This window comes from Gymnogyps californianus, chromosome 1 (genome assembly GCF_018139145.2).
Source record: "Gymnogyps californianus isolate 813 chromosome 1, ASM1813914v2, whole genome shotgun sequence".
NCBI classification, from domain to species: domain Eukaryota; kingdom Metazoa; phylum Chordata; class Aves; order Accipitriformes; family Cathartidae; genus Gymnogyps; species Gymnogyps californianus.
Genome location: NC_059471.1, coordinates 79,432,777 through 79,448,570, shown reverse-complemented (window position 1 = coordinate 79,448,570; position 15,794 = coordinate 79,432,777). Strand labels below are relative to the sequence as shown.

The 15,794-nt window shown below is 38.2% G+C and overlaps 1 protein-coding gene across 3 annotated transcripts in view; it reads right to left on the bottom strand.

Moving 5' to 3' along the window:
- Positions 1-834: 834 nt before the first annotated feature.
- The window catches only part of STS (steroid sulfatase), a 106,949-nt gene continuing 91,989 nt past the window's right edge, over positions 835-15,794 (bottom strand). For all 3 annotated transcript variants that reach the window (XM_050910793.1, XM_050910808.1, XM_050910800.1), the window contains one exon: positions 835-1,254. In XM_050910793.1, the coding sequence (XP_050766750.1) occupies positions 872-1,254 (383 nt within the window). In that variant the 3' untranslated portion in view covers positions 835-871. The remainder of the gene's footprint in view (positions 1,255-15,794) is intronic.

Below are 15,794 nucleotides of genomic sequence, written 5' to 3'. Positions count from 1 at the left end.
ATCAAGTATGGACCAGATCTTTCATTTTAGCAACTAAGCTATGACCATAAGGGTGTGTCTATATCAGGGATTGAAGAATTTGTGGGGTCTTTGGGGGTTCTGAATTTGGCTTGCAGAGAGATATATATATATATATATGGAGACTTATGGTACACACTCAAGCACACGACTGGTGCACTTGAAGTGGTTTCCTTTTGAAACAAAGGCTGCTGCCATGCAATAGGACACTAGCTAGGGAGCACTATTTTAATGTGGATACAAGGTCTTCCACTACATAACTCTCTACATTTTTATGGTACATGCAATGTTAGATTGTTGGCAATCTGTTTATTATTTCATATCTGTGACGCTTGTTGATAGAGATGCTGTTGCAGGTCTGCTCTTTACCTATCTATCAGTTACCAAATTACAGTCACAGGTGGACCTCTCCACTAATATCTCTATTTTTAATTACATGGTGCTACGTCCTACTAATGGTGGATAACACTTAGCAAAAAGGACAGGAAAGTGTGCATTTAGTGGTTGTAATTGACAGTAACTATAAGTAAATTCCTTGAAGTGTAAGAAAAAAGCTGAAGCTGAAGATCTAGAAAATTATCTCATCTAGAAAATGCCTACAGCCTACCCATTTGTAGATGAGGACAGCAACATGTGCTTCATACTGATTCTTGTATTATAAAGACAGAAAAGGTGTGTCTTGCCTTCCTTCTCTTGGCACTTTTTCTTGACTGAAATTCTCTTCTACTGCAATGATATATTTGAAGACAGCTCCTCCTATATAACAAAACCTTCTGAAGGCTAGTACAGCAGTGGTTCACGTCAGCTACCCACACTCTCTTGTTCCAGTTTCTGAAAGGGAATTGCAGCTTGTTTATCCCGAATGCACCTCCAGCAGGCTCCCTTCTGAGTCATAGTCACAGTAGCAAGACTGAAAGAGAGATGAGCAGCACAGCTGGAGCCATGGCTTCCAGAGAAGATTGTCCCAGGATAGCTGGTCAGGGACCGCATGCAGGGATCTGGTGTGGCTGTCTACTGCTAGGTGTATGACCCTGAGGATTTCATAGAAACGTCTCTCCGTTTCTGGAGTCAGTGGGGCTTTCTCTTCAGGGTCTCTGGAGAGATCGAAGAGAAGTGGGGGATCATGCCACGTGATGAATCCTCCATGGCAGAAGCAAACATGAGAATCATAGCAACCATTGGAGTCTTCAGGACTGAAGTTTGGAGTGAAGAAGAAGACCTTCCAGACAGATTCACCTGCAATTTACAGACACAGAACAGCTGGTGACAAAATGACAAACTAACAGTCCCCTAGTCCTATGAAACTCTAATTTACACCATGGGAAATCAGTCTTTTGGTACAACCTCGCTCTGTACAGGAACTGTAATATACTGAAAGAGTAAAACAAAATTGAGCAAAACAAAAATAAGCAAAACACAGATTTTCATGCTACGCATATTTATGAAATAATTATGATCATTTCATTCCCTTGGAAGAATTCTGATTAACTAAATCATAGAAGACTTAAAAGAACTTTGTGTTTTTACATAAACAGGGCTAAGAAGATTTGCATAAATATTTACTAAGCCATTGCACTGTCTTCTTCAAGACTTATTAAAATGTACCTTTGCCCCTTGACCTGTTGGGCCATGTCTGCTTCTCATTTTGCTAATCAAAATAATTTTATTTTTACCTTTTTCTCTCTTCCTCTCTTTGTTGTATTAACCCATTGTTAATGGTCTTTACATTGTTAATGTAAAGGTCTTCATTTATAGATTGGTCATTCTGTCTCAGCTTAATTTGCTGTGTACAGAAATTGAACTGTCTGCACTAGTGTAACTTCAGTCAGTATTTTCACTGTTTAAAATAACTAATTATTTTCTGGATTAAGAATAAGCAGATATCAGTTGGTTCCTTCAAGAAGCACTCTTGAACAGAAGGTACACTGGAGAATCTGAAAATACTTAACAAGAAAGGAGTAACAAAAAATGGCTACTATTTTCCTCAAGTATCATAGAACAGACAGGGAAGGCAGGAACAGACAGGCACTTCCAGGGAAGTACACTGTCCTCCCACAGCCAGGGTAGTATACAGTTCTCCAGAAATGGACCAGAGAATACTTAAATAGAGTAAAAACTCTGTACTTTATTCTAAATAAAAGTAGGATACTAAACAGCTGAGGTCTATGATGTCAGACTACCTACCCACTTGAGTGTATACAGACATCAGAAATACATATTCATCAGTAATTTACATTCCTCAGCACCTATTGCAAAAAAATATTTTTTGTATAACCTAATTTTTTTAAATACTGGGGGAAAAACTCTTTTTGGTATTTTGTTGAATTTTGTTAAGTTCACAGAAAGCTTGTTAATCTAGTAACAGATTGTCACAGATTTATGTGTGGTACAGTGGTTAATATTCATTAATCAATTCATCAAGTCAACAGAATGGAAAGCACTAGAAAATGTGGGAAGGGCAGAGATGAACTGGTACATGCCATGCTGTAACTACATCACACTTGATTTTTAAAGATAAAAACAGGTTTAAAGAAAGAAATGTTTCAGTGGAATAGAGTCACAGGCTGCAGTTCTATCTATAGCATGAATTTAAAGGACAGTAGGTGACCTTAAGGTTCTTTACAGCTTCTTCTATCCCACAGCATTTTTCACATTATAACAGATTTTACCTCTAGGAACTGATTCAATGACAGAGCCTGGAGACTTCCAGTTCACTTAGTCTGCACTTAAATCAGGGTCGGAGGGGTGATGGTTATTATACGCATTAGACTGGGAGAACCCTCTGAATGGTGCTTGGAAGTCAGCAAAGGGGAAGGAGCTTTAAAGGCTGAGAGTGACTTGCTGGCACAGACAATAGAACGTGGCAGGCTTTAAAAGGCTCTGGCTGTGACAGCAGCAATGGCACAGTCTTACTGGGGAAAAGGGAAGGGAAGGCAAGGCAAGGGGAGGGAAGGCAACGCAAGGGAAGGCAAGGCAAGGCAGCATTCCTTCATCTACCTTTCCAACAACATTTTGAAAGGCTGGTTTGATACTTGAATTCTTTGCTGTTTTCTCAAAATAAACAAGCAAAATCTAACACTCCCTCTTAAATTTTTTTGAACTTATGCATGGAACATTTCCCAGAGCAGAAATATGCCTCTCATTTACTGAGATTTAGAATTTACATTCTGGGAAGGTATGTAATTCTATACTAAGCATTCCTTTAGGCTCTTTAAAAGTGTTTAATTGGCAAGATGGACAATGAAGAACAGAAAAAGTCAAAGGGCTTTATTAATCAGTGCACTGTGTGCCTTTGTAGACCATGCGACATTTGCCCCACCTGACAATTTGATTCAGGGCACTATAACAAACACCTTGACAGAAGAAGAGCAGAAAAAATGTATATAGCTATTAAAATGTCAACTAAAAGAAATTCCAGTAAGGCCATGCACATGAGAACTTTGTGGTCAGGCTGTCTTACCACACATCTATCTTTGATGGTACGCTTGTGCCAAATGACATTGAAAAGAATTTTTCAGCCAACTTTTTTTGGTGTTGGGCACTGTAGCATCAGGCCAGTTCAAGGGCTTACAGATAGCCATATTAAGTTGGGGATTCTGAATTAATGCAAGTCGGTACAAGCAGCTCATATAGGTAAGACATGGGGAAAACAAAGAAATAAGGAAGTTGTACCATGACTTTTTTCCCCACAGAATAAAGAATTGTTCAGGTTTGGCTATATACAGAGCAAACGGCATGTTGCAAAATCAGGTGTGGGCTTGGGGACAGGGCGTGTGTGAGATCACATCATGTCTGAATCACACTGCAAGTGTTTTGAAGAGCTGATGCTAGTTTATCAGCTATGCAGCTATATAATGTCATGATCATACTGTGCCAAACACTGAGCTCTGGGAGAGCAAAGTCTGCTATTGTGTAATGTTCATCCGTTGCACTGCAGCAATGTTTCAGCAAGGATCTGGAACTTCATGTGGTGCTGGAGGAACAGCAGCGCAGACTGTAATCGTCGATTTCCAAAGCTTTATAAAAACTACAGCATATCTGTCAGTGTCTGTGGCTGTGGAACAGCCAGTGTAATATACTAGGAGACATAAAGAGATGTCAGACTTCTAATCTGTAAAGCTGATGAACTGTACAAGGCTCGATATTAAAAAGAGAGAGCTCTTTCCCGGTCTTTCTCAGCTGATATAAAATCTCATTTTGTCAGAGGGTTAACTACAAGGATCAAACTAATCTCTCAGTAATTAGCAATACCTTTGTTCTGCAAAGCATCTGGATAGTAAACTCTCTTTATATAAAAAGATAACTATGTGTCTCTTCCTCAGTGAAGTTAGTAGTAAAATTGTTAGGGTTCCCCCACAGTCAATTATATCAGGTCCCTTCTAAAACAGAAGGCAAGCTCTAAGCCTGCAGCACCCTTAAAAATCCTGTCCCAATGTTTCACAGCTACTTTATTTAGCATCCATTTTTCCTGCAATTCTCCAGCTCTCTGAATTGTCCAACAATTTCACCTATTCAGCTCTCAGAATACCTCTTTCCTTCACACGTTAAGAAAAACAAAAACTACAGAAGTTGTACATATAAATAGTCTCAAATTAAAATAGCCTGCCATTAGTTCAAGCAAATCTGCTATGAATATAATTGTTCAGAGTTCGATCTCCTTAACAGACTCCTCTTCTGTTTTATTATCCTTCACCCATCTATTTATCCTCTCATACTCATACGGACAACCATAGCTCCAACAGACAGGTAGCAGCCATGAGATTACATAAAAGTCTCTCCGTAAGTTTTCCAAGATGAAGTGACACAATGGAGAGGGATGTCATAATAGCACTGTTCTTAATCACTCATGGCTAAATGGTGTTTTCTGATAAGTTCTTGAAGTGAATAGAAGCTATTGCTGTGTTACTGCCTGGGCCTCATTTTTACTGAATTTAATCTATGACAGTAGCTTTATAGGTTTGCTGCTACTGTCATCTCTTGTTTGTATTATTTTGTTTCTTCTTTCTGTGGAAGAACTAGTTAAACAAGTCTGTTCTTCATTGTAAATTGGGGAGCTGGTCTCTCCTTGGCTTCGGATGCCTTTGAGCATAACCCTTTAGGCGTCGTGTACTGATGTAAATTGCCCACATTTTCCTGTATCTTGAGTGTGCTCTGTAGCCATTGTCAGCTCCCATGCTCTAACTCATGCTCTTCACCATTTCTACAGAGTAGCAGATGAAAGCTGCAACTCATTTGAAAATGACATTCTTCAGATAACTCTTGTTATTAGATTGAATCCTTTCTTCCCACTTCCTGTATCTTTAGAATCATTTAGAATTGTTAGGTTCTCTGCTAATCATATAAAAGTAGATAACACATATGTGTAGATATTCAGCTCTTCAATAATCTAACAATTTAGAAAAGGTTTCAGTTGCTAAATTCTTGTAGAACTATATATAGCACATAAAGAATACTATTTGGTTACTATAAAGAAAATATACATATTGTTTGCATAACTATGTGCATTCCTCAAACAGCTAATAAAAATCTGCTATTTGAGTTTAAAAATTGTAACTTTATTGTTCTTTCAGTGAAAATTTGTATTTTTTTAGATACTTGTTTTAAGTATCTGGGTATCCTACGATGTAATATTGTTACATCAGTCAAAAGACAGCACATTATGTCCCAGTGTAGGTGGAGAATAACTGAGTGATATCCAAAGACATAATGTTAGTTTATGAGAATCAGTTGTTGCTAGAAGAGGCTTGCATAAAGAACTGTGCAGAACATACAGTATTTGAGGTAAAACCATGAAAAAAACAGTAGTAGCAGTGATTTTAAAATCTTAAGGATAGAAACTGCAGTGTTAAGTATCCTCTAAAACAGAAAGGATTGCACATTGGTGGATATCTAATAATCATACTGAACAAATGCTGGAGGAAAAATACAAGACACAGTGAAACCATGCTCAGGCTGCTGAACTCAAGACAGAAATCTCATGACTAAGCTCATTATCTAGAGTAAAAGTGCTGCAGTACAAGAAGCTTCCACTGAATTCTGTTCAAAAGTCAAGATTATCTGCTGAACAGTAGCAGCTGACAAAGAATTATTTTCCCGAATTCTTCATCATCATCTTCAAAAAGAACTGATGGATCATTTACAGTGTTTTCTTTTCTTGTTGAAGAAAGTCCCAAATGGGAAGAATCTGTGGGGACAGAAACTATGCTGCTAAAATATGAAGTGCTATAATGCAGTGTTATACCTCATATTTGGAAGTCTTAGTTAACAGTGGAAGAATACGTGTTGCCCTGGAAAAAAATTCCATCCATAGTGATTTGATGCACATAATCCAGACACTTGCTAAAGATTTGTTTCAAGAATCTATTTTCTTGCTGAATGTTCCATGTAATTTTCAGTTCATCCAAGCAGCAGTTGATGACATGCTGAAGACAGAAGATAATGTTGGCACAAAAAGAATTACTGGTCATTTCCAACCTATATTCAAAAGTCCTTGAAAACAGAAAAGCCTTATTTTATTGCTTGTGAGAGAAATAGTATTGATTTTAATGTACTGGTTTTCCACTGGAGTCATTAAGAGATACAGTTAAGAACTGAGAGAGCAACACACTTAAGAACGTAACAAAGCATAGCCACTTTGCCAAAGATGGCAAAAACCAAAGAGAAACCTATTCAGAATTGTGTTTTGTCTTTTGTTCTTTCTGTCCTTCAAAAACACATTTTATTAACAGAAAATAAATTGAGGACAATCATTACTCTCTTACATAAAGTGGATGCAATCATTCTGAGTGAAATGAACAGATCTGGAAGATTCAGACAGCAATTTTCCTGATACCAGGCAAATGTACGAGACAAAGATGCAAAGGAAGTCCTAAGCAACTTCTGTAAATATTTTCAGACAAGTTTGAACCAACCAAAACCAAAACCATCTCCAGGAACTTGTTTATAAATTATTTTCTTCAGACATTTTTCAAATGGATGGATGTCAAAAAAACCCTTGACCCATAGAATGCTAATGAAGTATTCCAAACCATTAATCTGAAAATTGATAGTGCGTTTAACCTTTAAATAGCAAGCAGTACATCTAAAAAAAAAGAAATAGCTCTGCAAAGTTACTTTAAAAGTGAAAAGTAGAAATTTTGTAAATGCAGCAGCCTGGAATTTTGTGCACTGCCAAAGAATACTGAATAATCATTTGTTTTATTTTAAAAAGTTGAGGACAAAAATGAATTACGCTTCCTTACAGGTGTTTCAGATATAGTTGAATTTTATTTTTTTTTAACTTTTAAAAAGCTACTAGGATACTTAGGAAATCTTCTGAAAAAATATTTTTGTTTTATTTTGAAAATTGAGTCAGTTAAGTGTGAATGACAACATAGCAAAGGGGTTCCTTTTGTCAGAGTAAAAAAACTGAGTTAAAGAAAGCAACCTTTTCTAAGTGATATGGTGCAAAAATCTCAGCATCAGTCAGTCCTAAATATTAAAAAAGAAATTCTGAATGACTGAATTTTGTTTTTATTGTAAAGATTATAGTATTTGTAGTTTAGCATCTGAAATATATGACAATAGTTTCTGTCCCACTGTTAGAAAATGCATGTATTTTTGCCAGAATCTGAAACTAGCAAAAGATTACAAATGGTGTTAAACTTTGGAGTGAATAGCTGAAAGTAAATAGGAATTTGCATCTTTTGGTTTTATTAGAAACAAAATTTGGAAAAATGGTGCAGGTATTAAGCCAATTAGAACTACGAAAAAGGATATTACCTGATAGTTTGGGGGGTGTGCTAATATCCAGCATTTCAGATGGAAATTGAGTCTTGAGATGCATAGAAAAGTTTAAACCTATTTCATTACGGTTCTTATTAGCCTATCATTTGGAACCAATACATTTAAGGAAATGGAAAGCAGAAGTTTACTGAAGGTCTGTGATGCAGAATAATGTGATTAATGAGTGTATGTTCAAACAATGCAAAAATCCCTCAAAGTCCTGAATCAAACCTAAACACCAAAAGGACATACCACACAATGTTCTCTTAAAGATGATCAGCAAGGACTCTTACATAAGTTTAATCCTAAGAAAATTTCTAGATGTCTATTTTCTGTTTTCACATGGACCTGTTTCAGGTTAAGGTATTTCAGAGAAATCCAGCAGTCTGCCAGTTTGGACCTCTATGCAAAAAACAAACTTCATTTCACAGTTCTCCAGTCAGCACGAACACTTGAGTTTCAAGAGAAGAGTTTTAGGAAAGCAATAGGAATATTTTCTTGTCTTGGTGGTATGCAAGATGGATGCAGAGATCTTTAGCTATTTTCCAGATGACAGTAAGTGATGGAAAAGGGAAAGAACCTTGACTCTTTCCTCCTAGTTTCCAGCTTAAGGAATGCATGCGTGCGGCATAGTGAAAAACAAGCTTTACCCTTTTGAAGTGCTATAACCTGCTAAAATCTCCTTTTTACTAAAAACAAGAACAGAGAAGGGTCTCCTGAGGCTGCAGATGAGATGAATACATTTTAACTGTTCCTTATATAGGACTTAAATGGAGATATCATCACCGTTTTGATGAAAGGTTACTTCAGGTCTGTCACTCAATGAATACAAAATCATTTTGGCTAGTAAACTCTGTTCAGTCATGCATGGAGTAATCCAAATAATCAAGCTCTGGGGGTCTTTGCTTGTTTGGGGGTTTGTTGGTTTGGTTTTTTTTAATAAGGAATAGTTCATTGGATTGGTGCACAGGAGGTTTGGTTTGTGCCTTCCACGCTGCAGCCATTCCTGCCCCTTAGTTTGCAATCTAAACCAGGAGAAAGCGAAGTGCAAATAAGACAAAAAAAAACAGAAAGAAAAAGAAGAGAAGGTCTCTATTTCATTTCAACTTAACCAACTGGACTAGGAAGTTGAGTTAATGTTCCTACTATGATTAGGAATAGGGTAAATATTTTTTAAAAAGGACAGGATTTAATATTTTTTTCCCTTCCCTTTATTTGTCTCTCTCTCCCAGACTAATTAGGGGAACACTGGTAGGGAGTGGAGCACTGCAAGTCCCAGAGTATAAATAGCTCTGCCTGAGCCTAACAATAACTCTGCTACCACTGCCACAGAGCAGAGCAGAGGCAAGAAAATACTATAACAGCATTTGTCAGGGGAAACACTTTCCTACCTAAAAATTTGTTAGCAGAAATGTGTATCAGTTGATTAGGTCAATTTTCTTGAGCTTGATACAAACAGTTTTGTGGTGTCTGTTCAAGCTAGAAATGCTCTTCTCCCCTTCGGCAGTTATTTCACACTTACCAAATAATATGCCCATACTGTGTCACCTAAATTCAGCTGCAGCTGCTCTGATATTAGGATCAAGATAGGAAATTAAAATACTTAATGAGATAGTTTAGGTAAATGACACTTGATGCTTGCTCTGCTTCCTCCAGCTGTTGCGGTTGAAACACTGAACACAAACGAGGGATTTGGGAGATGATTTGGGATTTTTGGAGGCTCTTCTTGATTGTGGTGCCTCCATGAAATGGGCAAGATCAGGTAGAGAGAGAGGAAAAAAAAAAACAAGGGGGTAAATGAAGAGTGAAGATGATGCTCACAAAGCAAGTTAGGAAGCAGGGGAAACAAGGTATCTTCAATAGTCAAGTAGATTAAAAGATCGTAATGGACTTCAGCAAGAAACAGTAATAAGTGACTCAGATGTTTCATGCAGTACAAAAAGGTATGTCTTCTTGATATCATCAAAGAAGAAAACCAAGAGCAAAGAAAGAAGCCAAAAAGATCTTAAAAAAAAAAAACAACCAAAACCACCCCAAAACCCACTTGTAAGACAAGGGAGTTCTCTAGAGAGAACAGTGGAAGTGAAGGAACTTGTGAGACTAAAAAACAGAAAGGGCAAATGACAGGAGAACCCTCATGAGGGTCAGAGTTTATTACAGCTTCTGCAGTTGCAGAAGGGAAAGACTCGCACAAGGGTTTGATGAATTAAGAGGATCAAAAAGAGATTCACTATCAGTAAGACTAGAAGCTCAGAAATGGGGAGGGAAAGGGGAATAAACAGATGAGAAAAGGATGAAAACAGGGTAAAAGGACACAGTTCAGAGGGGAGAAAGGGGCTGCTCTTTGTCCAACAAAAATGTGGTGTAAGTAACCTGAAGACTCATGAGTTATTACTGAAGGAAAAGTGAATTTTCTTCCGTGACCTACATATTGTGAATTAGATACTTGATGCTATTTAAGTCTTTCATGGGATTGTGTAGCTGAACCAGTGGAGAACAGACATAAATCCACATCACGCTGACACTTCAGTGTTTTTCATGCATGGTGACCCTCAAAACCAGAAAAGTGGTCTGCAGCACTTGCCTTCTACTGTTGAGGAAAGCCCAAGAAAAAACTTTGCTGTAGACTGGGGAATGGGGGTTGCAGTCAGTTCATCACATGTTGTTTCTGCCGCTCCTTCCTCCTCAGGGGAAGGACTCCTCACACTCTTCCTCTGCTCCAGCATGGGGTCCCTCCCACGGGAGACAGCCCTTCACAAACTGCTCCAGCATGGGTCCCTTCCACGGGGTGCAGTCCTTCAGGAGCAGACTGCTCCAGCGTGGGTCCCCCACGGGGTCACAAGTCCTGCCAGCAAACCTGCTCCAGCATGGGCTCCTCTCTCCACGGGGCCATGGGTCCTTCCAGGAGCCTGCTCCAGCGCAGGCTTCCCACGGGGTCACAGCCTCCTTTGGGCATCCACCTGCTCTGGCGTCGGGTCCTCCACGGGCTGCAGGTGGATATCTGCTCCACCGTGGAGCTCCATGGGCTGCAGGGGGACAGCCTGCCTCACCATGGTCTTTACAACGGACTGCAGAGGAATCTCTGCTCTGGTGCCTGGAGCACCTCCTCCCCCTCCTTCTTCACTGACCTTGGTGTCTGCGGAGTTGTTCCTCTCATATCTTCTCACTCCTTTCTCCAGCTGCAGTTGCCCTTGCGCAGTAACTTCTTCCCCTTGTTAAATATGCTATCCCAGAGGCGCTACCACTGTCGCTGATGGGCTTGGCCTTGGCCAGCGGTGGGTCCATCTTGGAACCGGCTGGCAATGGCTTTATTGGACATAGGGGAAGCTTCCAGCAGCTTCTCACAGAAGCCACCCCTGTACCCCCCCGCCACCAAAACCTTGCCACACAAACCCAACACATGTGGCCAGAAAATACAGAGAGGTTTGCCTTCCTTGTTCATATACGTTACTTCTGTATACTTTTTTAATGAGTCTTACTCATCCTTAATGACCATTCAATGACCTTTGAAATATAGTCACTAGCTACAGTACATCTGCATTGACTCTGCTTATGTGATGCCTGTGTCTTTCTCATATTAATGTATGCAGGTTCCTCTGTTCCAGTTGTAGCAAATAAGAACAAAAGCTCATTTCAGATATTTTAAATGAATTTTCTTTTTGTCATCTAACTCATCCCCCTGCCACTGCACAATTGTTCCCTACAATGTATTTTTTAAGAGCTCTCTTGATGGATGGTGTCTTCTATTGTAACTTTTGTGCTACTATCATTCATTTCCTTTATTGCGGAAGACAAAGACATGTTATTGGCACACTCCTTTCATTTAGTATTTTATCTACTAACTTTTTCAAATACAACTCCTTCACGAACTTTTGCTGGAGTTTAAATAAAGATTTCAGTGCAGATGATTGTCTCAGAGTTCATTTGGGTTGCCCCATCCCTCAATTACCTGTTGCATTGTCTATTCTAAATTCCATTTCTACACTTTTTGTAGAGTTATGGTGCACTGAAGTGAATGTTAAAATCCCTGTGAATTTAGTGAGAGGATGATTTAATCTTGTTTGCCTTCAGTTCAACAAAGTATTTCTACCTTAGGTTAAGAATACAAATAACAACCTCATGCTTAAATTTAGCAAAGTACAATGTGATCTGTGGCTGAAGCTGCTGTGTGCTCAACTAATTGTTTAAGCAAGGATCTACATCTACTCCTCAACTCCCATCAAATCTCCTACTTCAAACTATTTGAGAAAAAAAAATTGAGTAAATTATTTTTTTTTGCGATCTGTGCTGTTGCTTAGTAAAACAGTTAATAAAAACTGTTTTCTTTCTTTGCTACACTGATACTGATGGATACGCCGTGAGTGATCTATTTAAGGTTGTCTCAAGGTCTATAGGAAGAAGAAATCTGAATCAAGTTTTACCAAGTCTAAGACAAGTGTCCTGTTCACTGGACAACTCTACCTTGTGGAAAAATCAGTGTTCAGCATTCAGATCTTATCTCCCTGAAGATTAAACTCATGTCTGCTTAGCAACATCCTCTAACTCCAGACATAAATTCCTCAGTTACTCAACATCCCATCGGTAAAATCTTGTTGCCTTTTCTTCTTCTGGCATATACAAGGATAGGTATACATGACATACTACCTAGTATATCCAGGTAAGTCCAGGTGGTTTTGAGCTATGTGGTGCATGGACCTGGATGCAGTATTTGAGCAAAACCCTTCTCACCTCTTGGGTCTGCTGCAGAGATTCAGCAGCATAGAATAGTCCTACACAACATCCAGAGTGCTTAGCTGAGATTTAATCAGCCATGGAGTGAGTTCATATCAAACTAGAAGAAAGCAGCAATGGAGCTGGGAAACTCCAGCCATTGACCTTCATTCTCTGCGTTATATCTCCTTACACTTTTATGGGTAAAAAACACAAAATTGCTAGGACTTCAGGCAGTGCTGGATTTCTCTCCTAAAAATGACTATAATCCAGATTCTAACTTAAAACTTCCAGCTAATCATTTTCATGGGCCACGAAGGGTGGGATTTTTTGAGGTTTTTTCCCATGATACATGAGTGGCAAAATTAATTCTGATTTTTTTTTTTTCCCTCCAATCTCTGAAGCACAGTTGAAAGAGGGTAGGTAGACCACTGCTGTGAATGAGGTGGTAGAGACAATGTTTGTTCTCCTCGGCTTGATCTCCTATTTTTAACTAACTATATAATTCAATATAATAATTCTAGCATGCCTCAAAGCATCTTTGAAGAGGGCACTTATGTCACAAACTTAACCTAATATTAATTATTATTTACTGTGGCACTATGAGATCCAGGCTCTGTTATGCAAGACAGTTACAAAGATGAGTTAAACAAAGACAGCCTCATCCTTGAGCATGAAATCCTACCTCTTTTTACTGGTCTAAAAGTATGTTCCCATAGATTATGGTTTACTTTAAGGGCTTTAACTCATTATTTTAGGAAGTAATATAAATAAATAGAATATAAAACAGCTTGCAGTCTAAAGTCATCCAGTTACACATTGTACTTCCTCAAAACTACTGAAAGTGCTTTTGGCATTACATGACAAGATATAAATTTTATATATGCCCTCCCGCCTCACTGCAGTTAAGAGTGATGACAGCACTCAAAGGATATTGTGAAATATAAACATCTGCATACTGGTAGTTGTTTTTTGGCTTTTGAAGCTTACATTCAATTTTTAATTCGTAGTTCTGCAAACTCAGTCTTCATCTCTCGATTTTAGCTGGTTTCTTTGACAAAGTACTCTCTAAAGATCTGTGACAATAGTAACTGTAACAGGAAACACCAGGAAATGTTTTTCTATTGTATTCACTGCCGTGGCTCCTTCTTCTATGCATTTTTATGCTACTCTCCACAAGGCAAGTAACCATACACACATTCCTCATCTGTTGCAGTGGAAAAGAAAATGGATTATATAAATTATTTTCAGTTGTAAACCAGGTTTGTTCTAGCATTCAGCAGTGGTTTGCAGTAATCCATTCTGCTTCATACTATAGTGCATTGCACACTGACAGACGTTTACTACAACCTCAGCCTAGCGATTAATTAAAACATATGAATTCAGGGAATGTTTACATGGTCGCTTAACTTTCTCTTACACTTCCAAAGATGTCTCCAACTGACTGGCATTCATGCTGAACATGCCCAAGCTTAAAGTCTGTTTCTTTACTATTACTGAGTCAGTATTCCTAACCGAGGTCTTGGCACTTAGGCTGTGTAGACATAAAAAGGAACCTGAAATTCAGTTAGGATTAGAGATTAGGAAATCTCCCAATCAAACTGCATTCAAATGGTCTGCTTCCACAACCATCTCCCCAAGAAAAGATCAAAATTTGTCAGAGGAGGATGCCCCTATACAGACATATTACACAGCCATGTAGATCCTTGGATGACCAAGAATGCAGATGGTTTAAGCCTTCCTAAAGGTACTCCTCTACCTGCCTGAGACACAATGTGTTCTCATACACCTTGTCTGAATATGTAGCAACTGAAATACAAAATCTAACAATGAATAGTGGTAAGGATGTATCTGAGGTCAATTTAGTCCACAAAGTGAACAAATCACTTGAAATTGGTTAGGAAAGACCAAGTATAATTGTCATGGGAACTTTTTCTTGTGTGTCTAGGCAGAGACTGCATTGACAGGCTCAGCCAAGCACTGAGGTTCACATGTCAATGAGGTATAAACCTGTTGCTGACTCTTCCATGTCATGGCAATAACACAGATTTATCAAGCTTGACAACATGAAGAAATACTTAGTGAGGAATACTCAGGCTGTTGTGCATGTAGACACTGTCCTTGTTAGTTGTAATCATTTGCCAACATCTTAAGTTTGAGGAGTACCCGCTAATGGAATAATCCTTTGCAGCATTCAAAGAATTTATACTTAATTTTTTCACTTGATTACGAGACAACAATTTATAAACTTTTTCACATTTAAGCTGTGTTAAAGAGACACAGCATTATGTTGACTTTTGCATATTTTCTATCTTCAAAATACGAACACTTCTCATGGTTACTTATAATTGGATTAAATGCTTTGAAAGATACGTACTCAAAAATATTCTGTGAAATAGGAGTAGTACATTTAGTTTTCTTTAGTTTAACCTGCCAGTTGCTAAACATTCAAATATACTTCTCAGAACTTAGTTCTATTTTTTTGGGGGGGGTCAAAAATCAGTATGTCATAACTATTTAAAAGCACTGGCAGAAATTAAAACACTTCCTAACTGGAGACCTGAAATATTTTAGCATGTGAAAGGGGGAAAAAAAGAGGCCTTTGACGATGCTCAGGAGCTACAGGCATCGTATAATCTATTTAGTATCAAGTTCAAAAATCCAGTTAAAGCATTTCTCGGCACCATTTCTTGATTATTACAGCCTCACTGTGAATATCAGCATGGTTTTCTAAGCCAGCTTTTTGTTGCCACTAAATTGTCCTGGTGTTTGGAGCTACTTGGCATTCTTGAGATCACCAGAACTTCTAAATGACCTAGCAGCTCTGCTAGGGCAGAGCTGAATGAACTGAAGCAGATGAACGAACAACCTGTATTCTTGTACAATTTTTTGCAATTCCCAGTTGTTTTTCTATCCACTGACTGATTATGTTTCCATTGACCGTGAAACTGAAGTGAAACATTTGTGCTCAGTACTTACTCTTGTGCTAAGATAAGCCTACTCATGCACTTTGCAAGATTTTTGGAAGGATAAACCTGCAAACTGTCGAAGTATGATATTCAATAGAATAATTTTAGTTGTAACCTAAAGTTGTAAACATGTAAATGTTGCTAATTTTGATAAAACCAGATGTCATAATCCAAGTATTTCAAGTATCATAATCCATTTTTCATAATGGATTTCATTTTATTATAATCCATATTTCAAATATCATAATGTATTTTCTACAACTAAAGAATGCATCAGATTACTAACCTTTTTTCCATACTAAAAAGATAAAAACAGAGAATGAAAATCAAAAT